The sequence below is a fragment of the Eptesicus fuscus genome, chromosome 1 (assembly GCF_027574615.1).
Source record: "Eptesicus fuscus isolate TK198812 chromosome 1, DD_ASM_mEF_20220401, whole genome shotgun sequence".
Taxonomy (NCBI): domain Eukaryota; kingdom Metazoa; phylum Chordata; class Mammalia; order Chiroptera; family Vespertilionidae; genus Eptesicus; species Eptesicus fuscus.
Window position 1 is genome coordinate 129,046,901 of NC_072473.1, and position 27,860 is coordinate 129,074,760.

General features: G+C 39.7%; 1 protein-coding gene across 1 annotated transcript in view; it reads left to right on the forward strand.

Annotated features, from left to right (window-relative positions):
- The window catches only part of SHROOM4 (shroom family member 4), a 201,829-nt gene that overhangs the window by 71,949 nt on the left and 102,020 nt on the right, over positions 1-27,860 (forward strand). The window contains exon 2 of the mRNA XM_054718521.1: positions 8,034-8,185. Coding sequence (XP_054574496.1) covers positions 8,034-8,185 — 152 coding nt within the window. The remainder of the gene's footprint in view (positions 1-8,033; positions 8,186-27,860) is intronic.

The following is a 27,860-nucleotide window of genomic DNA, read 5'->3' on the forward strand; positions in this document are numbered from 1 at the left end:
CTGGTCACCCCATGCAGCCTGCTGTTCTGTTGTTTGGTCATACCTCACTAACCCCCCTGATAGCCTGGTCTCCTCATGCAGCCTGCTGTTCAGTCATTTGGTCGTCCCTCACTAACCCCCCTGCCGGCTTTGTCGCCCCATGCAGCCTACTGTTCAGTCGTCCATCTGGTTGTTCAGATCGTGACAGCCCCTGGCTTTTTATATATTAGGATAGTATGAGAAAGGCTGTTGGACTTTCCTGTCATCTAGGGACACCCACTAGATGGACTTTCTGGTTTGTCTTAGACTTTTTTAAATTTATTTTTTAAAAATTTATCTTTATTGTTGAAAGTATTACAGATGTCCCCCCCCCTTTTTTTTTTCCTATTGACCTTCTCTACCTGGCACCCACCCCTCCTAGGCCTTTACAATACTATTGTTCCTGTATATGGTCTATGCATAACCTATCTAATAAAAGAGTAATATGCAAATTGACCATCACTCCAACACACAGGATGGCTGCCCCCATGTGGTCAAAGATGGCTGCCCCCATGTGGACACAAGATGGCCACCACAAGATGGCCAGCAGGGGAGGGCAGTTGTGAGGGACCAGGTCTGCAAGGGAGGGCAGTTGTGGGCGATCAGGCCAGCAGGGGAGGGCAGTTGGGAGGGACCAGGTCTGCAAGTGACGGCAGTTGGGGGCGATCAAGCCTGCAGGGGAGGGCAGTTAGGGGTGCCTAGGCTGGCAGAGGAGGGAAGTTGGGGGCGACTGAGCCTGCAGGGAAGGGCAGTTGGGGGGGACCACGCCTGCAGGGGAGGGCAGTTAGGGGCAAACAGGCTGGCAGGGGATCAGTTAGACATCAACCAGGCTGTCAGGGGAGTGGTTAGGGGGTGATCAGGCTGGCAGGCAGAAGCGGTTAGGGGCAATCAGGAAGGCAGGCAGGAGCAGTTGGGAGCCAGCAGTCCTGAATTGTGAGAGGGATGTCTGACTGCCCATTTAGGCCTGATCCTACTACTGGGATTGGGCCTAAAAGGGCAGTCGGACATCCCTCGAGGGGTCCCAGATTGGAGAGGATGCAGGCTGGGCTGAGGGACACACACCCCCGTGCACGAATTTCATGCACCGGGACTCTAGTATGCATAAAATTCCCAGGTTAATCTCTCCCCACCCCCAGTCCCTCACCCCCCAGCCCCTACCTTCCTTCTGAAATTTGTCAGTCTGTTTCATGCTTCTATGTCTCTGGATCTCAATTTTATTAAAATAGACATTTAATGGACATAAGAAAAAAGACTGGAGGAGGAAACCATCAAAATATTATTTACTATCATGTCTAATTGGGAGAATATGAATGAATTAAATTGTTTTCTGTGTTTTCCTCTATTTTCAAAATTGTCTACTTGGGTCACATATTATTTTGTGTAAGTTCCTTTTAAATAACATACATCCCTTTATTGTAATAGAGTTGAATATAAAGAAAAGAGCAAAAAGAGACCTAGTCTCTTATTACCCAGAAAATTCTGTTGGCATTTTAAAAAACAACAACATATAAACATTGAGAGCCTAGAGAAGTGTAAAATTAATAGTGGAACTTCTCATCTGCTTACCCCCTCCATTTTTCCCAGTCTGTGGCTTGTCTTTTCACTTTTTAGTGGCATTTTCTATGAACATATTTTTTTTTTAATATATAGATGAACTCCACTATAACACTCTTCCTCTTATGGTTATTGCATTTTACATCCTGCCCAAAAAACTTTACCCACAAATATATTATCTTATGTTTTACTCTAAAACCTTTATGGTTCTAGTCCTGTCATTTAACGCTATGATCTGGCCAAATATTTTTAGTAAAAATTTGCATCAGTAAAAATATTTTGAGCATGTGTCTCTAATATACATAATCTTATTTGTGGATGACATAATTTATACCACCAATATTAAATATTAACAGGCTTGATTTTTAATTTTTTAGATAAGCATAAATATAAACAGGAGTTCCAGAATCTCTTGTTCAGTAGATCATCTTGTGCATAACCTGGGAAATATATACCCCACTCTGGAGATTATTGTTCTAAACCACCAAAGGCTAACATTTTTTTTACAAACACTGATATTATTAACATCAGTAAGAGACTTCAGTGTAATCAATCGACTAGAGTTTATAAAGTGTGAACAGGACCACAATAAGTATATTGCTAATAGTGGAAGAAACCCTGAGTTTACTCTTGCATAGTGATGTTTATTCCCCCTTATCTGACTTATGGAGACAACAGGATGATCTGGTAGGATCAAAGACAAACTGACTTTTGGTTGCTGATGTAGGCTATAGTGCTTTTGACTCCCTATCCCTTTTCATCACCAAATTCCTAGAGCTGAGTTTGGCTGACTGAGTTTTTGGCACAGATACTTAGAATTTGACTTGGGCTAATCCCTAGGGATATTTAATGATTTCAAGCTTAGAGGGCCTTTGTTGTGAGGATTAGTAAACTAGATAATGATTAAGCAATTGGGGAGGTGTCTACAGGTATAGGGTCTGCTGTGGCGCACAGCATAGTTCCCTTGGTCCAAGGTCAGGGGAACCCATGGGCCTGATTCACAGAACTTTACATTCTGGAACAGCCCCTTGTAGAATTTGGGCATCTGCTTCTTAGTTGGTAGAGGGAAAGAATATCTTTTCTCTTGATGTCTACCTCCTCCTTGATCTGTCTCCATACAGGGATTATTACTTAGAACCAGGCCTGTTTACTTTTTTTTTTTTTTGCCTGCTTACATTTTTTTTTAATTGGTTGGTGTTTTTGAATTCTTCTTTATTTAAGAAAAAGGTTTTTGTTTTCTATTTTTCCTTTTGGAAACTGGAGTAAGGTGGAGAACATAAAATCAGAAACATTAGAGTGTCTTGTTTTTCTATTCTAGACTACTTTGGAAATTTGAAAGGGATTTTAAAGGGACAGAGTTGCTACAAGAGAGACAAAGTAGGGCAGCCAATATGTCCACAACCTGGAATTGAACTGTTGAAAGTCATGGCAAAGACACTGCAGAGATTTCAGACTGTATCTCCCCTGTCCAGGGCACTCTGATTAGTCTCTCCTAGCATGGTCAGATTCTAAGGGGTACCACTAGGGTACAGAGGGCAGATCAGAAATGTTCCCCAACTTGTGATCTACTCAGGATTTCAAACTAAGTTTCAGAATAAGCACAGACTTATCATTATTTTGCGGTCCTACTTCCTAATAGTTTAACTTCTTAAATCTAGCTTATCTCCACCTCTATATTTTCTTTCTATTTATTCCCTAGAAAAGGCCAAATTGCTGAATGAGTGTCTGAAGTGTTACTAGAAACTGAAAATCGTCTAGAGGGTACTAAATAGACATTCACAGGATATTCTATTTTCTTAAAGCAATGAAGTCACTGTATTCTGGGTGGACCTCTTCTGTCTATTTGCAACAAACAACAACAAACAAACCATCAATTTAAACAAGTAAACGTTTTTACCTTCTTAGACTAGCTGACGGATGTAGGAATATGGGCTGGTAATTTGGCCAGAAGGTTCTAGAACTGGCCAAGAAAGTTTTAGTCAATGCCTGATTTTCCAATAAATTTCTTGTGGCAAGTAGAGATATTTACAGTCATGTCATTGATTTTTAATGATGCTCTTACACCATTGTTATAAGCATTCAGTACCATTTAGTTATCATTGCAGATGCTATTTCTTTTGCTGACAGCATTTTTCAAGATAAACATGATTTAACTTTTTTCTTCACTTTCTCATATCTTATAAATTTATTCAAAAGACCCAAGCAAGTATCTGCTAATGTCTGACTAAATAAAAGCTACTAGAAAGCTAGTAAGTGCTGTTAAGTCAATTTTTCTTTGCCTTTAACTCTCAAGGGGCCGACTTGTCACTTTGTTGCCAGCTATCAGAGCATTTCATGCTACCTTAAGGACCCATCAAAAATTTCTAAATCATCAGCTCATTAGCACAAAATGGGGCTTGTTGGGGGCAACCAGGCTGGCAGGGGAGGGCAGTTGGGGGTTACTGGGCCAGTAGGGGAGGGCAGTTGGGGGCAATCGGGCTGGCAGGGGAGCAATTAGGCTGGCAGGGGAGTGGTTAGGGGGTGATCAAGCTGGCAGGCAGGCAATCGGTTGGGAGCCAGCAGTCCCGGATTGTGAGAGGGATGTCTGACTGCCGGTTTAGTCGGACATTCCCCCGAGGGGTCCAAGATTGGAGAGGATGCAGGCTGGGCTGAGGAACACCACCCCCCCTCCCCGGGCACGAATTTCATGCACCAGGCCTCTAGTAATAAATAATAATACAACTGTATATATACTTTTGCCCCATCCTGTATATATATTTTCCCCTCATTCTCTCCCTTCCTCCATTCTTTCCTTCTTTTTCTTTCCTTTTCTTTTCCATTTCCTTGCTAGAAAAATGAACAGTTGTTTTATCTTCTATATAAACAAATGTGTGGTTGAGCCATTGACCTGGAGAACTGGCTCTCAGGAGGCAAAACAATAAATGAAAGACATGCTGTTTCCCAGAAATCTATGTGGAAGCAGGGGAAGAGAAAGACTAGTGAACAATAGTTTTTTAAAAGCATAAAAAAATCAGGAGTATGAAAGAATCAGTTGTATAGCTCAGTAAATGTCCTGTGTCTGGGAAAGGACTAGTTTGGTATATAGCCCAATATATCTTCAACCAAAGAGAGTTTCATACCCTGCTTTGGATCAGTCTGGACTCTGGGATTGTGCTTGGTGCCAATAATTGGCTGTTTTGTTGTTTGCAAATCCTCACACTTGTGCTAAAGTGGCATCGTCTGTCCTGAGGAGGATACTGCCAGTGACTGAGAAAGGGCATGGAATGGCAAAAGGGGCATGTAGTCAGCCTGAGGCTATAGTCTAAAAAAGAGTTCCTGCAAGGACTCAGATAATGGCAGCTGAAGTGGCAGTAGGGAATGCAAAATGCCTGAACTTTTGCTACAGCAATAACTAAGCATTTTAGTTTAAAAAGTACCCCTCTTTCATTTTCTGGCCTAGAATAAACAGAGATCTTGCTGATGTAACAAAGTGCTTAATTAACTCGAAGTGGTATTTAATATCAATATATATTGAAGGGAAGACTTGCTGTGGCTAACAGTAATATGGATAATTGAGTTGTATGAATAAAAAATGAGTAGAGTGAATTAAGACTAATGCACATCAACGGGAAAAATCTATTAGCAGTCATTAGTTAGATTCCTATTTGTGGTTGTTTGTTAGCCTAAGGAAGCCTTGTTGAAATTCCTGCCTGATGCTGAGGACCTTCCATGGATGCCAAAGGAATGAGTCATTCAAATAGAACTCCTGAAATTCAAGTATAGCATTTTTTTTTTTTTTGGCAGCAGGCAGCAGTGACTGTGGAGTAATAATGATAATGACAATTGAATAAGAGTGCAATCCTAATTAATTTGCTGAGAGTTGTTCCACATTTACCAATATAGGCTTGTTTTGAGTGGTGGTCCAGGTACTGGAACAAAGGTATATATATTCAAAGTCACTTGGCTAACCTATAATTTATCAAACAAAGATTAATTTAAAAACTGTTGGGTTAGCAGCAATACATTTAATTACAGTCTGTGATTTAACTTAAAATTTCAATTTATTTGATGGGGTTTTTGAAATCCTTAACTAACATTTTTCTCTGCACTAAGGAGGGCGCATCTGCCAAATTGCATATGAACTGGCCAACCTAAAGCTCAGCAATATTCTAACTTCCATGGTGTGGGATAGATTGGATGCTATTAAAAACTGAAAGAAAGATTGGAACAAGAGTAGAAGTGTAAAAACACCTGCGGCAAAGACCAGCCCATAGTTGCCCTACTTAGAATCTAATTTTCCCTAAGGATTGTGTGGTTTAATCACCCTCACCTCAACTTGCCCTTGGGAAAAAACAAACAAACAAACAAACAAACAAACAAACACCTCTTTCTGATTCTCTCAGTGGACTGGACCTTTTGTTACTAAACCATTTGTGTGGCTATATGAACTTTAGATGGTAATCCACCCTTGAATCTAGGAGTTGTGTGTGCCTTCCTCTTTTCTGTATGCCCAGCATGTTTTCCTGTGCATACTAGAAATTCACTAAAAACTTGAAGACTGAATTAATGGATAGATGAGATGGATGGAATTGATGTTCCAATAGGTAGAACTCACTTTGGGGGTTGAAGGAATATATAACATACTAGAAGCCTGGTGCACCAAATTTGTGCAGTAGGAGGGGGGTCCCTTAGCCCAGCCTGTGCCCTCTCGCAGTCCAGGACCCCTCGGGGGATGTCCTCCTGCTGGCTTAGGCCTGCTCCCCAGGGATCGGGCCTAAGCCAGCAGTTGAACATCCCTCTCACAGTCTGTGATCCCTTGCTCCTTATTGCCCACCTGCTCACTGCTCCTTACCTGCTTGCTGCTCCTTACTGCTCAGCTCACTGCATCTGCCCCCTGGTGGGGAAGGACTGCAGGAGGGCTCCAGGGCATGTCCAGCCTGTCTCATTCAGTCCCAATCAGCCAGATCCCAACAGCAAGCTAACCTACTGGTCAGAGTGTCTGCCCCCTGGTGGTCAGTGCACGTCATAGCAAGCAGTTGAGCAGCCTTAGTATATCATTAGCATATTATGCTTTGGTTGAACGGCCAACCAGACAACTGGACACTTAGCATATTAGGCTTTTATTATATAGGATAAAAGTAGCTATAAGCAAGGACCCTTGGGGGACATTCTGCTTTGATTTTCCTTTGTCTACCACAGTGGCTATTATTTATGACTTTGCTTTCAATGCCCCCCTTCTTCCCAAGATTGATCTTCTCAATGGAAATTCTCTAGGCTGTGGTGGAACAGTGAACACACAGGTTCCAAGCTTTTGGTAAATGCCCCCTATGTGCCAGACACTGGAAGCACTGTGCTGGGTACTTGTTGAAGAGACACAGATAAATGATCAATTACTTTGTTTGTGCATACTTTCTATCTTTTGAGTTTGCAATTCCACTCACAGAATATTGAGCTAGAAGCTACCTCCAGAGTCAATCTCCTTATAATAATCAGAGCTCTCACATTTATTGAGGACTTACTGCTCCCAGACACTTTGTATACTAACAACCCTGTGAGGTAGGTACTCTCATTATCTATATTTCACTTATAAGGTCCTCAAGACACAGAGATATTAGGTAACTTGCTCCGGGTTACACAGCTAGGAAGTACTAGACCCAAGATCCAAACTCAAGTTTGTCAGAGTTCAAAGTCTGCTCAAAGATAGGAAAGGACTTGCCAAAGGTGATTTTGCTGGAGTCTAGCTCTTTGGACTCTAATTTACGTGCACATTTTGCTATGCCATTCTGCTACTCCGGCCCGTATTGTGGGGTTCCTTCCAAGCATAATTTTCATGTTTAGAAGTGCTTGTCTCCCTAGAGCAGTGGTTCTCAACCTTCCTAATGCCGCAACCCTTTAATACAGTTCCTCATGTTGTGGTGGCCCCCAACCATAAAGTTATTTTCGTTGCTACTTCATAACTGTAATTTTGCTACTGTTATGAATCGTAATGTAAATATCTGTGTTTTCCGATGGTCTTAGGTGAACCGCTGCTGTAGAGCCTAAGACCATCAGAAAACACAGATATTTACATTACGATTCATTAACAGTAGCAAAATTACAGTTATGAAGTAGCAACGAAAATAATTTTATGGTTAGGGGTCACCACAACATGAGGAACTATATTAACGGGTTGTGGCATTAGAAAGGTTGAGAACCACTGCCCTAGATGGACATATTGTATTATTATTATGTTGCCTCCTTCCTCAAAGGCTTGCCCAAGCTTTACCTTCAGTAAATAATGGTCTATGATCAGCTTCTTAGCTGCTGCCTGGAGCTTCCTGGAGCCATTCCTCACCCACCTCACTGCCTCCTCCCTGCCCCAGCCCTGCCATGCCCCACTGCAGTACTACTTGTGGCTTAGAGGTTGGGAGGAGCCAGAGAGTAGAATTTTGGGGAAGGATTTGCCTCACCACCTGCTTTCTATCTTGTTCTCTGCAACACAGATTGAAGATGGGGGCAAGGCAGCCTTGTCCCAGAAGATGAGGACTGGTGATGAGCTGGTGAATATCAATGGCACTCCATTGTATGGCTCCCGCCAAGAGGCCCTCATCCTCATCAAAGGCTCCTTCAGGATCCTCAAGCTGATTGTCAGGAGGTAAGGTACAGGGAAATTTCCTGCACGGTGCAAGGGCTGCCAAAACCACTTGGTTGGTAGTAAAGCCTCAATAGAGTCATATCTCTATCAATATCACCAAGGAAAGAGGTGTTTCCCATGAACAGAATTCTGTACACAACTGAAGAATACTGTATTAGGAGAAAGGCCTTTGGTTCAAATCCTGGCACTGTCACATACTATCTGTGTCTTTTGTATAAATTTACTTTACCTCTGCAAGATTCTGACTTATTTGCTATTGAGAGAAAAAAATGAGTCAATGCACACCAAGGGCCTACCTACCCCACCGTTTTTCTGTCTTCTTCATAACAGGCTGCCACTGCTCAATCACGTAGATTTAAAGAGACCCTACTACCTTCCATGGTAGACATTCTGGAGGCTGTGGAAAACTCTAAGATAGAAACCCTGCCCTTGAGGAGTATACAGTTTAGCAGGGGAGAAAGTATTCACATGTGATTAATTAGCAACATAATTTTGAAGAAAGCAATTAAGGAGATTTCACAGAGTGAAGGGTGATTGTCAAATGGATTGTTCAAACAGATATTGCTATTAGAGTTCAAGAGAAAGAGAGGACCTTCAGAAGAGATTGATAGGGTAAGACTTCATAGAGGAGGTGAAATTTGAGCTCAAGGGTGGGTAGAATTTGACAAACAAACCATCTGAAGGAAAAGGGCACTCCAGGTAAGTTGAGTGGCATAAACAGAAGGAATGTAAGGGCATTTTAGAACATAGTCATTCTACTGCCACCAAACATCTGCTTACTGGTTAGCTTTCCATATGGCTGCTGCATCTTTGCTCTGTACTACTGAAAATTATACTTAATGTCTGTTAGCTTGTTTTCTATACACATGCCTAGGTTTCTCCATATTAAATATTTTTATTATAAAAAAGAATTTAAAGCATCCTTCCACAATTATACTTTCCTCTCTAGCTACTGCACTATCTTCTTTCTTTTGCTGATACTCAGTCTTTCAAAAGGAGATTCTATAATCACTGTCTCTACTTCTTCACCTACCATTTTGCTTTTTACCCATTGCAGTCTGAATTTGACTCTCAGAACTCCACTGAAACTACTCTGTCAAAGCTGCATATTACTTCCTAACTGCCAAAATCAATGGATTATTTTCAATCTTCATCATATACAATTTATACATAGTCTTTGATTTTGTTGCTATGGATTATGCCCACCTTTGTGAAACTCTCCTTTCTTGCTTTCAAGATATCCATTTACTTGTTCTTTTCTTACCTCTCTGTTCATTTTCAAATGTTATTTATTTTTATTTTTAAATTAAATTTATTGGGATGACATTGGTTAATATGATCATACAGGTTTCAGGTGTGGTGGGTTTCTATGTTACAAGATCTGTATATTACACTGTGTGTCCACCACCCAAAGTCAAATCTTCTCCTGTCACCATATATGTGACTCCCATTCCCTGTGGCAACCACCACACTGCTGTTTGTGTCCACGAGTTTCAGTTTTATATCCCAAATATGAGTGAAATCATATGGTTCTTAGCTTTTTCTGATTGACTTATTTCACTTAGCATAATATTCTCAAGGTCCATCCATGTTGTTGCAAATGGTGCTATTTTATCCTTTCTGATGGCTGAGTAGTATTCCGTTGTGCATATGTACCACATCTTCTTTATCCAGTCCTCTATCGCAGGACACTTTGGTTGTCTCCATGTCTTGGCCACCATGAATAATGCTGCAATGAACATAGGGGTGCATATATCTTTGTGAATACACATTTTCGAGTTTTTCAGGTATATATCCAGGAGAGGGATTGCTGGGTTTTATTCTTAATTTTTTGAGGAATAGCCAGACTGTTTGCCATAGTGGCTGTACCAGTCAACATTCCCACCAGCAGTGAATGAGGGTTCCCTTTTCTCCACAACCTCTCTAACACTTGTTATTACTTACCTTGTTGATAATAACCACTTGATAGTGTGAGGTGGTATCTCATTTTAGTTTTGATTTGCATTTTTTTTTTACTTTTCTTTTTTTTTTAAATTGGGGTGACATTAGTCAACATGAAGATATAGGTTTCATGTGTGGACTACTAATTTACAAAATCTGTATATAGGACCGTATGCCCACCACCCAAAGTCAAAGCTTCTCCTGTCACGTCATATTAGGACCACTTTTCCCCCCACCCTCTCCCTCTGGCAACCACCACACTGCTGTTTGTGTTCATAAGTTTCAGTTTTATATTCTAAATATGAGTTAAATCATATAGTTCTTAGCTTTTTCTGTTTGACTTACTTCACTTCGCATAATGTTCTCAAGGTCCATCCTTGTTGTTGTAAATTATGCTATTTCATCTTTTTTATGGGTGTGTAGTACTCCATTGTGTATATATACCACATCTTCTTTATCCAGTCTTCTTTGATTTGCATTTCTGTAATTGCTAGTGAGGTTGAACATCTTTTCATATATTTATTGTCTGTTTGTATGTCTTCTTTGGAAAGGTTCCTGTTCAGGTCCTCTGCCCATTTTTTTGATTGGGATGTTTGTTTGGTGTTGAGTTTTATGAGTTCTTTATATATTTTGGAAATTAAACCTTTTGTAGGAGCTACTGTTTACAAATATCATCTCTCATTTGGTTGGCTGCCTCTTTGTTCTTAATGTTCATTTTTTAAAAAACCAGGTTCCTACCTACTCTTCCTTTAACCATTTCTTAAATGTTGGTGTTTCCCCTATTACCATCCTTCCTGACTTCATTAATATGCCATCAAAAAATCTCACCCAGTTCCAGAGCTTCAATTATTATCTATATGTGGATGAGTATATCTCCTGTGCCCTAGACTCATATAACCAACTTCCCATTGGACATTTATACTTAGATGTCTCAGAAGCATTTCAAGGACAACATGCTCAAAACCTAAAATGTCATCTCTTTCTAAGCTCCTTATCACAGTGATTGAGACAACCATGCCCTCAGTTAACCAAGCCAGAAACACAGAAGCCACCTTTAATTCTTCCATTGTTCTCATGCTCCACATCTAAATGCTTTATCCTGAGGAAAGAATAATTAAGAATGGAAGGATTTTGAGTTAGTAGGGGTGAAGTTATATAGGATCCCAATCATTTACTGGTATTATATTACTTTCTGGTATCTAATATTAATATTAAGCCATGCCTGCTCATGTATTTGGATAAGAGGTGACATCTTAAGCAATGCCTTATACAATACACACATTGTCACTGACTCAATCTTCAATTGGTCATGATTTAGGTTATAAATAAGGCTTCTTGGAGGGGTAGCTTGGTGCATTTGGCAGAGTTTTTGTTTTGGAGTCAGATAATCCCATGTATGTTACTTCCTAGCTCTGTCATATGGGAAATAGTAGTTATTATATAATGGCATCGTTGTATTGATTAAATGAAGCAATTTATGTAAAATGCCTTTTTCATAATGGGTTATCAATGAATTTCAGTCTCATTTCTTTCCCTAGGACATAAAAGAAGCATAATTGGGATAACCAAACACTATTAAATAAGGAGAACATCAGAACTGTAGTGTACTTTGCAACATAACCTTCAGAGAACATGATTTGCTGGGAAATCATTTAGAGGCGACAAAGATCTGAACAGGAAATAAAGGTCCCTGTGAGATACTGATTATACAGAGATACCAGAAATACCAGCACTTTGCAGAAATGCAGACACCATGCAGGGTGACTTATGAGCCAGTCATAATAATGAGAGTGTTCAGGTGTGTCACTCACTCATCTTCCCCTGGTAAGCTCCAAGTCCTCTTTCTCTTACCTATAGCAACATCAGCCACTACCTACCAGTCACTTAATTATGGCCTTTGGAGATAGTAGGGGCCCTTTTGTTTTCATTGGTGTGGCAGTTCCCATGGCTCCCTGAACCTATGTAGTTTACCCTTTCAATCTTTTCTTTTCAGCCCTTATTGGAGGAGACTTTCAATGGCATAATTTATTATATGATGCTGCCCTCTTGTGGAAAACATAACCTTCACCTGTAGACTACCCTAAGGATAGTATAAGAAGGACAGTTATTCATTCTTGTAGGTGTAAGTTATTCCTCAAATTTATGAAAGAGCTCTTAGCACATAAAATAAATGTGTTCTCCCTGAAATTTAGTATTTATACTAATGTTTTAGAATAAGGTAGAAAGACTTTGGTTTGAGTAAGCAATCAACTGACGAAGATTCAACACTGAGCTTTAGGTCTAGGCTTGAGTCCTTTGGGATGAATATAAAAAGAGGGAACTGTATAATATGGCCTATTCTGAAAAGCCAGCCCAGCTCTTCCTCCTATATTGCCTTTAGATAATGGTCAACAATATCAGAAGTCTAGGTGTTACCTTCAACTCTTCTCCCTTGCCCCAGTCCCCATCAATCCAGTTCCCTTCAATCCAGTCCCCTAAAAACCTCTCTGTAGCCTTTTTCTTAATTCAATCATTCATAATTTCTGCCTTCTCATCTTTTGGTCTTAGCTCCTTCCAATCAATATATCCTCCAAATAAGTTATCTTATCATGTCATTTACCTATTTGAAAAAACAACAACATACCAATAACAATAATCATACAATTATTTTTGTCCCAAGAAATTCATTTTATAATGATAAAAGATATAAGCTATATTTAGGATATTGTAGTCATAGACCTTCTTTGTTTTCTTTCTTCAAAAAATGGCATCCAAATATGTAAAGAAAAAACTGTAATACAAGAAAAAAAATTAAAGAAATGTCTGTATTGGAGATATCCATGTAATTTAATCATTACAGAAAAAGTATACCAAAAATATAAGTACTTAGAATATTTGAAAAGCATAATCCATCAAGTCTAATTAATAAATATAAAAATATTTTAAATTTATTTATTGATTAAGGTATTGCATTTGTCTCCTTATACCCCCATATAAAAATATTTTTATGGATAGTGAATACTCTCTTTTCTGAGAACATTTTCAGAAAACAGAGAAATAGTCACAGAATATATATATATATATATATATATATATATATATATATATATATATATAATTTTATTTGTATTTATTGTTGACAGTATTACAGATGTCCCCCACCCCTCTCCTTTACCCCCCCCTCCATCTAGACCCTGCCCCACACCAGGCCTTCTCCACACTATTGTCTGTGTCTATGGATTATGCATATATGCATATATGTTCTTTGATTAATCTTTTCCCGCCCTCCTACCTCCTTGCCTCTGAGATATGTCAGTCTGTTCCATGCCTCCGTGTCTCAGGACCTTTGAGTAGTATGGACACTTTAATGATGTAAATTCTTTGAATCTATGAACACAGTATATGCCTCCACTTGTTTGTATATTCTTCTATTTCTTTTTTTAATGTCCTATAGTTTTCCCAGTACAAGTGTATTAATTACCTCCTTGGTTAAGTTTATTTCCAGTTATTTATTTCCTTCCTTCTACTTACTCTGTGCTTTTCTTGTTGTTTTCTTTCTAATTCTTTAAGTTGTATGGTTAAATAGTTTATTATTAATTTTTCTTGTGTCTTTAGGTAGGCTTGTAATGCTATGAACTTCCCTCTCAGGACTGTTCTTGCTGTGTCCCATAGATTTTGGCTGTTGTGTGTTTGTTTTTGTTTGCTTCCAGGAAGATTTTAATTTCTTCCTTGATCTCGTGGGTAAGCCATTTTATTGTTTAATAACATGCTATTTAGCTATTTATCATGTGTTTGAATGTTTTTGAGTTTTTTATTGTAATCAATTTCTGGTTTCATGCCATTGTGATCTGAGAAAATACTTGATATGCTATCAATTTCCTTGAACTTGTTAAAACTTATTTTGTGTTCTAACATATCATCTATCTTTGAGAATGTTCCATATGCACTTGAGAAGAATGTATATTCTGCTGCTTTGGCATGAAATGTTCTCTAAATATCAATTAAATCCATCTGATTAGTATGTCATTTAAGGTGGCTGTTTCCTTGTGTGTGTTTTTCTAAATCTGGAAATCTATCTAGTGGTGTCAGTGAGGTCTTAAAGTCCCCTACTATGACTGTATTGCTATCACTCTGTCCTTTAAAGTCTACCAAGAGTATTTTTAAGCATATACACTGAGTGGCCAGATTATTATGATCTCTGAACACATAATAATCTGGCCACTCAGTATATATATTTTAGAGGCCCAGTGCATGAATTCGTGCATGGGTGTGGTCCGGCCAGCCTGGCCAGAGGGAGGGGACATGGGCGGTTGGCCGGCCTGCCTGCTGGTCGAACTCCTGGTCAAGGGGGCAATTTGCATATTAGCCTTTTATTATATAGGATATACACTCAGTGGCCAGATTATTATGCGTTTGGAGATCATAATAATCTGGCCACTCAGTGTATTTAGGTGTTCCTATGTTGGATGAGTATATATTTACAAGAATTATATTTTCTTATTGTATCAAATTCTTTATTATTATGTAGTGCCCTTCTCTATTTTATAGCCTTTGTTTTGAAATCTATTTTGTCAGATATAAGTACTGCTACCCCAACTTTTTAAAAATTTTCTATTTGCATGGAATATTTTTCCCCATTCCTTCACTTTCAGTTTGTGTGAATCTTTTGTTCTGAGGTGGGTCACTTCTAGACAGCATGTATATGGCTCATGTTTTCTTCTCCATTCAGCTACCCTATGTATTTTGATTGGAACATTTAGTCCACTTATATTTAAGGTTACTATTGATAGGTACTTATTTATTGCCATTTTTCTTTATACTTATTTTCCTCTCTCTTTCTTTTTTTATTGTTTAAAGTATTACACATGTCTCCTTTTTCCCTGATTGACCCCTCCCAGGCCACTCCCAAACCCCAGGAAATGCCCCCACCACCCCAGTGTCTGTGTCCGTTGGTTATGCTAGTATGCATGCATACAAGACCTTTGGCTGATCTCTTATTCTCCCCACCCTCCCTGCCTTCCCTTTGAGGTTGGCTGGTCTGCTCAGTGTTTCTTTTTCTGGTTCTATTTTTGTTCATCAGTTTATGATGTTCATTATATCCCACATATGAGTGAGATCATGTGATATTTATCTTTCTCTGATTGGTTTATTTCACTTAGCAAAATGCTCTCCAGGTCCATCCATGCTGTTGCAAATGGTAAGAATTTCTTCTTTTTTACTGCAGCATAGTATTCCATTGTGTAGATGCACCAGTTTTCTAATCCACTAATCTGCTGATGGGCACTTAGGCTGTTTCCAAATCTTAGCTATGGTGAATTGTGCTGCTATGAACATAGGGGTGCATATATCCTTTCTGATTGGTGTTTCCAGTTTCTTAGGATATATTCCTAGGAGTGGGATCACTGGGCCAAATGGGAATTCCATTTTCAGTTTTTTGAGGAAACTCCATACTGTTTTCCACAGTGGCTGCATCAGTCTGCATTCCCACCAGCAGTGCACAAGGGTTCCTTTTTCTCCACATCCTCGCCAGCACTTTTCGTTTGTTGATTTGTTGATGATAGCCATTCTGACAGGTGTGAGATGGTACCACATTGTCGTTTTGATTTGCATCTCTCAGATGATTAGTGACTTGGTGTTGGTCTTTTTGGGTTCAACTTAGACTTGTGTGAGTTTTTTCTTCCTCAAGTCTGGGAAAATTTCTGTCATTATTTCTTCCAACAGGTTTTCTATTTCTTGCTCAGTTTCCTCTCCTTCTGACTCCCCTATGTTGTTTTATTTTGTGTTGTCCCAAAGCTCCCTTAGGTTCTCCTCCTGCTTTTTTTATAAAATATATTTCTTTATTGCTTTCAGAGAGAAAGGGAGAAGGATAGAGTTATGGAAACATCAATGATGAGAGAGAATCATTGATCGGCTGCCTCCTGCTTGCCCGCCACTGGGGAACCCAGGCATTTGCCCTTGGCCGGAATCAAACTTGGGACCCTTCAGTCCACAGGCTGATGCTCTATCCACTGAGCCAAGCCGGCTAGGGCTCTCCTGCTTTTTAAATTTTGTTTCCAGTTGCTGCTCTGCTTGGGTGTTTCTTTCTACCTTGTCTTCTAACTCACTGATGTGGTCCTCAGCTTCTTCTAATCTACTGTTGATACTCCCCATTGTGTTCTTTATTGCAGCTATATCATTCTTCATTTCCACCTGGTTCTTCTTCATTTCCTCTTTTTTTAAAAAAAACACATTTTTTATTGATTTCAGAGAGGAAGGGAGAGGGAGAAAAAATAGAAACATCAGTGATGACAGGGAATCATTGATTGGCTGCCTCCTGCATGCCCCCCATGGGGGATAGATCCTGCAACCCTGGCATGTGCCCTTGACTGGAATCAAACCTAGGACCCTTCAGTCCACAGGTTGACACTATCTACTGAGCAAAACTGGCTAGGGCTCTTCATTACCTCTTGATTCTTACACATGTTATTGAATTTATCTTCCATCCTTTTAGGTGTCCTTATGACCATGGCTCTGAATTATTTCTCTGACAAATTGCTTGCCTCCATTTCATTTACTTCCTTTTCTGGTGATTCCTCCTTTTATTTCATATGGGGGCTGTTTATTTGTCTCCCTATTTTTGCTGTTCCTTTGTGGTTGTTTATGTGTATTAGATCAAACTTCTATGTCACCCAGATTTTTTTGAGTTTGTCTTATATAGTAGACTAGAGGCCTGGTGCATGAAATTCGTGCACTCGGGGGGTGTCCCTCAGCCCGACCTGCACCCTCTCACAGTCTGGGAGCCCTTGGGGGATATCCAACTGACTGCTTAGGCCTGTTCCCTGCATGGAGCAGGCCTAAGCCGGCAGTTGGACATCTTTAGCACTGCTGCGAAGTTGGGAGAGGCTCCTGTCACCACTGCTGTACTCATAAGCCATGAGCCCGGTCTCTGGCTGAGTGGTGCTCCCCCTGTGGGAGTGCACTGACCACCAGGGGGCAGCACCTGCATTGAGTGTCTGCCCCCTGGTGGTCAGTGTGCATCATAGCGACCAGTCATTCTGCTATTCGGTTAATTTGCATATTAGCCTTTTATTATATAGGATGTTCTGTGGGACCCTGTTGTGCAATCTCTCTGGTCTTCTGGGCTGGGTATTCTAGGGATGTCCCTTACTTAGGATATTTCAGTTCTCTTGGTGTAGTTGGGTTTTGAGTGTTATTGTCCTGATTGTGGATGGAGTCTTCTCTCAGGGTGTCTGGTTATGTAGTTTACTCTCTACCATGTTGACTGAAAAGCACAAAATACAACTCGACAAGACATGACACAGAGGGAACAAAACACAAATGTATTCACGACACTGATAACCCCAATAAAAGTGACCACCAGATAAAAGATAATTAGGAGAGAGAAAAGAGAGCAAAAAATGATATTGAGAAAAGGAAAAAATGTAAGAGAAAAAAGAAAAAGAAGAAAAAAGAAGGGGAAAATATACATATATGGGGAGAAAACTCCACAAAACAAACAAGCAAACCAAAAAGTGCAAATAACAAACACCCAGAAAAAAAGGGAGGGGGGGCAGAATCTATAGAAGCAGAGCTTATTTTCCAGAAATTAATGTAATTAATGTAAAGGAATTGAATGAATAGGGGAATGGCCTCAGTTCAGTATAGAGAATGTAGAAAGAGAATGAGTGGATAAGAAGAAAATTAAACAAACAAACAAACAAACAAAATAATCAGTAAATAAAAAAAATAAAAAGACTAAAAAATGTTTTTTTTGTCTTTATCTATCTATACATTCATCTATTTTTGGAAAAGGAGAATAGAGGAGAGAGCATATAGGATTGAGTTTAGGGAGTGAAACTAAGCTATTAGGAGAAGAAGAGAGCAAGAGTAGAGGAAAAACAAAAGCATAAAAATTGGCTAGCGAAGAAACAGAAAAGAGAAGGGTGCATGGACTTGGAGCAGGGGAGAGGAAATTAGTTATATGAGTAAGCCAACTGATACTACAATAATAATAATGCTTCAATAAAGCAGATAAAGAAGAACAATTTTTAACGAGAGGTAAAAAGAAAGGAGAGAGAAAAACTAAAGCAGGAATAGGAGACGAGAAACAGGATGAAAAAGGGAGAAGTGAGGAAGAAAAGGGTAGCAAAAAAGAAAAATTAAGATAAAGTAAAATAATGGTAAAAAATAAAAATAGAGTGCAGAAAAATAATCCAAAAAAATGAAAGGTAAAAATAAAAAAAAAAAATGAAGAAAAAAAGTTTTTTTCTTTCTTTCTTAAAATAAAAAAAATAAAAAAGTGAAGTGTTGTTCTCTTTAGATGGGTTTTAATGTCCCATGGGGGCTGGTTTAAGACCCCTCTGTACTGTTCTGTCTGCCATTTCTCAGTTTCCTGTTAGGTAGTCAGCACCGTGTTGAAGTTCACAGTGAGTCACTACTCCTCTGTCTCTGACTCCACAGCCTTGGTTTCAGGCAGGGGAGACCAATCTGCCCGCTTTATTTGTCTGCCTGCCTTCAGTTGTATTTACACAAGTATCTATTTCTGACACAGAATCTAGGTGGGGGTGTTTCTGTATTAGTTTCCAGGACCAAACGGCCCCTCCACCCAGTCCTCCAGGGCTCCCTGGAGTTATTCACATTCTTTATTTCCTCTGCAGAGCTTGAGGCTGGGTGCTGCTGCACTAGTTGCCCACAGGCTGGGAGGGGCTGGCTCTTCAGGAGAAAAATGGGTGCTTAGGGTTGGAGGGACCAGAATGTCCCAGTGCCAGATTCCTGGTCACCTCTCCCTGTCCTGCTCCTCTCCACAGCCTCTCCACAGTTTCCACAAAACTGCACCTCCACCTTTGCTACAGCCTCGGTGAGTGTTTGCAATTGCAAGGTCCTATGAACTGGGTTTATCGAGTAAAAGCAAGGAAAATATAAAGCAAAACAGCCACACTGCTGTGCATTTCTCTCCCCTGGTACCACACGACTAGGGCAGTTCTTCAGGCTGCCTTTCTGGGCACAGCCTCTTGCAGCTGTGGACTTAGATCTAGATTCCCTGTCTGCCAGCAGCCCTCTGGACCCCGTTATACAGTCGAGTGTTACACATGTCCCCAAGGGATGTGGACTTGGTGCAGCGCAGGTTCCTTCTGACCCTCTCATCCTGGTAGTTAGGCGTCTGTCTCTCCAGCCCAGATCCCCGATTCTACCATTCTCCAGGTGTCCTCTATCCTTTCTGGCCACGGATTGTCTCACCAGCTGTGTTTAACTTGCCAATTCCAGGTGGATGTTATTTGATTTAGTTGTTTTTTCTATCTGCTCCTTGAGAAGGCACAGGACACGTCTGCCTATTTGGCTGCCATTTTGTCTCCCTTTCCTCTCTCTCTTGATTTCTTCTCCTTAAAGCAGTCTCTTTAACTTTTCTTGTAATGCTGGTTTGGTGGTAATATCCTCCATTAGCCTTCTTTTGTCTGGGAAGCTCTTTATTTTGCCTTCAATTTTAAATGTTAGTGTTGCTGGATAGAGTAGTTTTGGACTCAGGTTCTTGCTTTTTCTTTTACTTTGAAAGCTTCATGCCAATCACTTCTGGCCTGAAGTGTTTCTGTTGAGAAACCAGCTGACAGTCTAATGGGAACTCCCTTATAGGTAACTTTCTTTCTCTCTCTTGCTGCCTTTAAGATTTTTTTTTGTCTTTAATATCTGCCATTTTAATTATGATGTGTCTTGGTGTGGGTCTCTGTGTTCATCTTGATTTGAACTCTCTGTGCTTCCTGAAATTGTGTAACTTTTTTCTTCCCCACGTTAGGGAAGTTTTCTGTTATTATTTCTTTAAACAAGTTCTCTATTTATTGCTACTTACTGCTCCTTCTGGTACCCCTATGATGTGATGTTGTTATCTTTCATGCTGTCCTAAAGTTCTCTTAAACCAGTGGTTGGCAAACTCATTAGTCAACAGAGCCAAATATCAACAGTACAACGATTGAAATTTCTTTTGAGGGCCAAATTTTTTAAACTTAAACTCTTCTAACACCACTTCTTCAAAATAGACTCTCCCAGGCCATGGTATTTTGTGGAAGAGCCACACTCAAGGGTCCAAAGAGCCGCATGTGGCTCGCGAGCCACAGTTTGCCGACCACGGCCTTAAACGATCCTACTTTTTAATTCTTTTTTCTTTTTCCTGCTCTGATTTGGTGGGGTTTTTTTTCTACCTTGTCTTCTAAATCACTGATTCAATCCTCTGCTTCATTCAATCTACTTTTAATTCCTACCAGTATATTCTTTTTTATTTATTTATTATTTTTTAAAATATATATTTTTATTGTTGATAGTATTACAGATATCTCCCCTTCTCCCTCCTTTCCCCTACTCCCCTGCCCCCAGGTCTTCACTACCTTATTGCCCATGTCCATGAGCTATGCATATAAGTATATAAGTTCTTTGGTTTTTCTCTTCTTGTCAGTGTATTCTTTTTTAAAAAATCTTCACCCAAGGACATGCTTAGAGGAAGGAGAGAGAGAGAAAGAGAGAGAGAGAGAGAGAAACATTAATTGGTTGCTTTCTGTTTATGCCCCTACCAGGATCAAACCTGCAACTCAGGTATGTGCCCTGACTGGGGGAATTGAACTAGCAACCTTTCAATGCACAGGATGATGCTCATCCAACTGAGCCACTCGGGCTGGCCCAGTGTATTCCTGATGTCAGATATGGTATTCTTCATGTCTGAGTGTTGAAGTTCCTTATAACCATTACTTTGAACTCTGTATCTGATAAATTGCTTGCCTCTATTTCTTTTAGTTCTTTTTTCTGGAGCATCCTCCTTTTCTTTCATTTGGGAGTTGTTTCTTTATTTCCCAACATTTGCTGTCTCTTTGTGTTTGTTTATATGTAGTAGGTAGAACTATGCTTCCCAGTCGGTGGGATGGCCTTATATAGTACATGTCCTGTGGGACCCAGTAGTGTAGACTTTGTTCTCCTGAGCTAGATGCTTCAGGAATGTCCCAGTGCATGTTATTTGGGCTCTCCTGTTGTAATTGGGCCTTGATTGTCATTGTTCTGTTCATGGATGGGATCTCCCCTCAGGCTGTCTGTCTCTGAGGCTCAATGTTAACCATGTCATGTGAGCTATTGTGCAGGCACTGACAGAACAAAACAAAACACACACACAAAAAAAAACACCCCACAACCACACATATAAAATACCTCGACAGTGACAAAAACAAAAAACAAAACACACACATGAAAAGAGAATAAGAAAAGAAAAAATATGAGAAGAATAAAAGGGGAAGGTAAAAATATGAAAGGAAAGAAGCTAGAGAAAAAATAAGAATAGGAAAAGGGGAATGGTATAGAAGAAAAGTAGAAGAAAAAGAATATGAAAAGGAAAAAGAGAAGAGATAGAAGAAAGAAAAAATAAGAACAGGAAAAAAGCAGAGAAAGAAGGAGAACAAAAAACAGAGCAAGAAAAGGAAAGAGAAAAATAAGATATAAAGGATAAAAGGTAAAAATAATAATGAAGCAATAAAAAAGAAAAAAATATAAAGAAAAGAATGCAAAAAACAAGCCAAGTGGCATTCATCTCAGCAGAGTTTAGTGCCCCTGGGAGCTCCCTTTGTATTTTGCTTGCTCTTATGTTGATAGAAGCTGACTGTTTTGTATGCCATTTCTGTGCTTCCCAGGAGGTACTTGGTGCTAGCCACTGTCAGAAACTGTCCACGTTTGGCTCTCCCAATGGGTTAGAAGCTTCAAGCGATCCACAGTTTGTGACTGCCTCCACAGGGCTTGGCTGCGCATGGGAGGGGCCAAGCTGTGTTCTAGTTCCAGGGCAGATCAGCTAATATCCCAAGACACCTCGGGATCTGCCTCCACCCACTTCTGCCTGCTGTCCAACTGCTAGACTTAGTCACTGAAAAGGCTGTTTTCAGCCAGTGAGGGGGATGATGTTCAAATTTCAGGGAAGATGATGGGTATGTCCGCCCCTCTGTGAGTCACACATCTGAGTCTGTTGCGAATATTTCCCTGACCTCAGCAGGACAGAACCCCTCGTATGTAGTCCAGTTGTGTTTGCTGGAAGCTGGGAATTTCTATCACGTCTCCCATGAGGGAGAAGCACCAGTCAGGTTCCAAAGACAATGGGGGAAATGGACCCATCCCAAAGCCTGTCACTGATGCCCCCTGAGACTGTCCAGACCCATAGGTTTGGCTTCTGTAGCTGTTCAGCTAGTGTCAAGATGCAGCGTGGGGCAAGCAGGATTCCTGAGGGTGGGGCCGCTGTCCCCGAGGGGTGGGGTATTTGCCTTTCCCAGGCTGTTGCTGCTCAGAGGGGTTTAAGCTTCCAGGAAAAATGGCTGCAGCGGTATGGGGGGAGATGACTGAGCACAGGATTCCTAGCCACCACTTTTTCACATCTCCCACCAGTGCCTCTCACCCTAGCGTCTCTTCAGGTGACTCCAGTCCACACCTCCCTCCCTCCACTGAAGCCTCATTGAGTGGCTGAAAATGAAAAATCCTGTGCTGCCGAAACCGGTTTGGCTCAGTGGATAGAGCGTCGGCCTGCGGACTCAAGGGTCCCGGGTTCGATTCCGGTCAAGGGCATGTACCTTTGTTGCGGGCACATCCCCAGTAGGGGGTGTGCAAGAGGCAGCTGATCGATGATTCTCTCTCATCGATGTTTCTAACTCTCTATCCCTCTCTCTTCCTCTCTGTAAAAAATCAATAAAATCTGAAAAATCCTGTGCTCTTGTTTTTTTTGTTTTTGTTTTTTTAAGTGGCTTTATCTCCAACTGGGTCCTTATCTCCCAGGCAGAGAGAAGCCCCACGGCCTTTCATAGCTGGATGTTTTGTGTGCCACTGTTCTCAGCTTTGGTCCTCTGGGCTGGGAGACCAGCCTGGGGTTTAGGCTTTACTCCTCTCAGGGACACATCCCCTACCCTCGCAGCTGAGATATCCCTCTTCACCCTCCACCTGCCACCCATGGGAGCTGGGCCAGCCCCTCTTGTGACCCCACCCTTCCTACCAGTCTTAAGGTGTTTTATGCCCTCACTTGTTAAAAGTTTCCTCTTCAGCTAGTCTTCAGTTGGTAATTCAGGGTGAATGTTTCTCAGTTTAGTTTTATTACCAGCTTGGTTCTGGGAGGAGGTGCAGGAAGATCCACCTACTCTGCTGCCATCTTGAAACCCCTGAGAATATATATTTTTTAATCATTATATGGTATGCCACAAAAAAACTTTTGAAAACTCTTACAAATAGAAATTATATTTATCCTCTTCTCTGATGATAATGTAAAAACTTTTGCAAATTTAAACAACTGCTTGAACATTTCAGAACACATTTACATGCATGTGTTAGCCCAAAGAAACACTAGTAGACTAATAAAAAATAACAAAAATGAGATCATGACTTATAACTTTGAGAACAATATTCAGAAGTAAATCTATAACCTTAAATATATCATTATTAAAATGAAGAATAAAATTACATTACTAAGAATCCAATATAATATGGAGCCAAGGGGTAGGTTTTTTAAATGGCTGAATGAATCAAGTAGATATGCCTCTAGCAAATTTAATCAAGAAAACAAAGATGAATTATAAATAAAATTTAAAGGATAAATGAAATACAACAAATACAAAGGTTTCTTAAATTATAGGATACGAATTCAGTTGTACCTTAATAAATTTGTGAATCTCAGAGAAATTCAAAATATCTAATGACATTTTCAATGCCAAGTATTATTGAGAAGTTGACAACTAAATGTACCTGTAACTGTAGAAACACTGAAAACAATTACCAAAGAGAAACAGGGTCAGATGTTTTTATCAGTGAGTTTCTTCAAACTTTCTAGGAACAACCAAGTTCAATTTTATAAAAATGTTATCAAGTTGAAAATCTTGCAGTTATTCACATTGTTTTTGAAGCTAAGTCACTCTGATGTCAACACCTGATATACTGCTCCAAACAGAATATTCTATGCAATTTGTGAACTAAGATGCAAAACTTATAAATGAAAATCTTTCAAATCTACTTGAATAATATTGGATGATAAAACTTCATTACAAATGTTATAATATTTTAAAAGATAAAATCTTAATTCTCACAACGATATAAAAATGAACATATTTTTAAGATTTTATTTAAGTAATTAATGAAGAAATTGTAATGTGTTACAACCAGTTCAAAGGATAAGTCAAAGAAGCACAAATTTAATTTAAAACTAACAACAGATTACAATAACCAATTCGGAGCTATTAGGAGAAATATATTCCATTCATAATAGCAACCAAACACAAAGAATTCTTAGGAATGACTAAAAAGAAATATGTATCAAAGAAAGAGGATGCATATGGTAGAAATGACAAAACTGCACAGAAAGATAAAATGTAGACAACTAATTTATTTTATTTTATTTTATTTTATTTTTGTCTAAAGTTTTACATATGTCTCCTTTTCCCCCAATTGACCCCCTCCCCAATCCCTTCCCAGCCTGGGCAAGCCCCCACCGCCGCAGTGTCTGTGTCCATTGTTTATGCTAATATGCATGCATATAATAGACAAGTAATTTTTAATCATGTGGGTAAAGTCTCAAGACACTGTGTTAAATGATAAAATAAAAAAGCAAGACAATTTAATGGACAGTTTGTTAATATGCTCTGGTTTAGGCATGCTTTCCACAGATAACTTTCAAAGCATTATTCCTCCAGCTGCATGCAAAATCCCTTCACTTTTGAAATTCAAACGAGCAGGTTTTACCATTTTTATTTCTTTACCAATATCATCTATCAGCCTCCAGGCCATTCTCCACTATTGTTTTATACTTTGGCACCTGCTTCACTGTCATCTTCTCTATCCCAATTTCTACTGTCATACTGAAAGATTTTATTGTCCTAGTAGAGCAGGTGTTGGGAACCTTTTTTTCTGCCAAGGGCCATTTGGATATTTATAACATCATTTGTGGGCCATACAAAATTATCAACTTAAAAATTAGCCTGCTGCCCTAGCTGGTTTGGCTCAGTGGACAGAGCTTGGGTCTGTGGACTGGGGGATCCTGGGTTCGATTCCAGTCAAGGGCACATGCCCAGGTTGTGGGCTCGATCCCCATTGGGGGGCATGCAGGAGGCAGCCGATCAATGATTCTCATCATTGATGTTTCCATCTCTCTCTCCTTCTCCCTTCCTCTCTGAAATAAGTATGTTTTAAAAAAACCAGCCAGCTATATTTGGCCAAATATTTAATTAACTCACCCCTAATGCCTTGGCAGTGCCAGACCAAATGATTTTATGGGCCTTATATGGCCCGCAGGTCAGATGTTTCCCACCCCTGTCGAGAAACCCTTGTAATATCAGCAGCTCACTTCCCCAACTGTACTATGGACCTTGCCAACCTTTCAGTCAACAAAATATTTATTGAATGTTTAGCCTATACTAGAGTCCGGTGATTTGGTCATGTATTACATAGGTATGGTCCCTGCTCTTATGGACCCCTGACAACTTCCATTCTTCTCTGACAGGGTTTCTTATCTAAATTACAGAACAAAGAAAATAACTTGAGTGACTATTATCTCAATTGCTTCAAGGTTAATACAAAACTAGGAGCACTCTAAATCAAGCATGTCAAAATCAAAGACTAACGAGGGCCAACTAAACAAGGTTTAAGTTTATGTGGGCAAAAAACGAAAGCTTCAATTTTATTTTGATAGAGACATGCTGAATACAATGGGGTGAAATAAATGAGTAATCGTTAACATAAAATAATAGAACATTTTAATAAAAATTAATTTTTTTCTTGAACATTAACTTACCAGACACTGAATAACTGCACAAATTAATAAGCGTAACGCAAATAAACCTATTTTTCTTATTCTCTGAAAGTGAAATATTTCCTGTTGTGCACACCAAACAAGTCAGTCCAAGATTAATGATGTGGCAATGGGTTGCTAAAATATTCGCTGCTAGTATTAGTGGAGAGAAATGGTGCACCTACTCATAGGTGCATAAGGGAAATGAATGCAACATGATTATAGTAATCAGTCATTAGTGAACATTGTAGTTTGTTATTAATAATTATGTATAACAGGATATTGTAAAAATTAAGTTATGAAATTTTTATTAAAATGTTTCTTACATACCGTTATATTGGCTGGGCCTCAAAAATATTCATTGTGGGCTGCATGTGGACCATGGGCCGTGAGTTTGACATGCTTGTTCTAGATGCATAAGCAAGAATTTAATTCATTACACATGATGGATATTTTAGGACTGTGGTTCTCACTGGCAAGTATCACTTTGGGGCTTGTTAGAAATGCAAATTATTGGTCACCACCTACTGAATCAAAACTTTGGAGGTGGTGCCCAGCAACATCTTTTAACAAGCTTTCCAGGTGACAAGCTTACAGTTTGAGAACCACTGCCTTGAAGTATTACGGTTTAAGTTCTCAGGAATTGGTTGAGGAAGACTAATTTTTACTGTCTCATAACAACCTCTTCTCCTTCTACCTTTCTAATTACCCCTTTCTCTTTACACTTGCTCTTCAATACCATCAAGGCCTCAAATATTATTTTTTCCTACTGCCAGTCTCCCTTTTTAAATATATATTTTTATTGATTTCAGAGAGGAAGGGAGAGGGAGAGAGAGATAGAAACATCAATGATGAGAGAGAATCATTGATTGGCTGTCTCCTGCATGCTCCCTACTGGGGATCGAGCCCAAAACCTGGGCATGTGCCCTGACCGGGAATCAAACCATGACCTCCTGGTTCATAGGTTGACCTTCAACCACTGAGCAACACTAGCCAGGCTCAGTCTTTTTTTTTAAACATATATAACCATGGCCCAGGATTCTCCTTACTCTTATTAAACCTGAGCAACTACATTTATTCATGGTTTTAACTACCACATCTGTGTTCATAATTGTACCTCTAGTTCTAATCTCTCCCCAAAATTCATATACACAGTAGCCTGGTAAAAACATCCACAGGAAAACCCAACAGAAAATTGAAATGCAATGTGTATAAATCTGAATTCATTATCAAGCTTATAAAAGTCTCCCCATCCAATAGCAGTTGACGGTACTTTCATCTACTTAGTCATCCAAGTGAGAAAACTCAGTCATTTATGACTCCTTGCATTCCCTCACTGAGGCATGTTGATTTTACCTTGTAGACACTGTCAGAATTTATCCTCTTCTCTTCATCACCACTGCTATTGTATTGCCCTAGTTCAGGCCCTCATCATCTCTCCCTAGACTACTTCAGTAGCCTCTCAACTATCTCAGATCTGTCTGCCAAAGTGTTGCCACAGAGATAAATCTAAAGTGCAGATTCAATTATATCAGTACCCTGCTGAAAACTTGTTAGTGGCTTTCCTTGCACAGAGGCATATTCTATAACACATTTAATATCTTCATTCCTATCCATACCTATAAGTTTATCTGGCACTCCTCAACTGGAGTAATACCATTGCTGGAGGAGTATCATTCCTCAATAAGTTCATTGTTGTTTAGCAATTCTGTGACTTTATTTTCTCTTTTCTACTTGGAGCATGTTTTCTACTTTCTTTCCTTAGTTAATGCCTTCATATTAACAGTATTTAAGACTCAGTTCTAGGGTTGCTATGTCTAGGATACATTTATGCCTTGGGTTGAGGTAGGTGGCCTTTCTCTGGCTCCCATAACACTCTAGACTTTATCACATTGTGTTGAAATAATCTGTTTCTACATTTATCTTCCTCATTAGACTAGGGGTTGGCAAACTATAGCTCATGGGCTAAATCCAGCCCACCACCTGTTTTTGTATGTCGTGCTA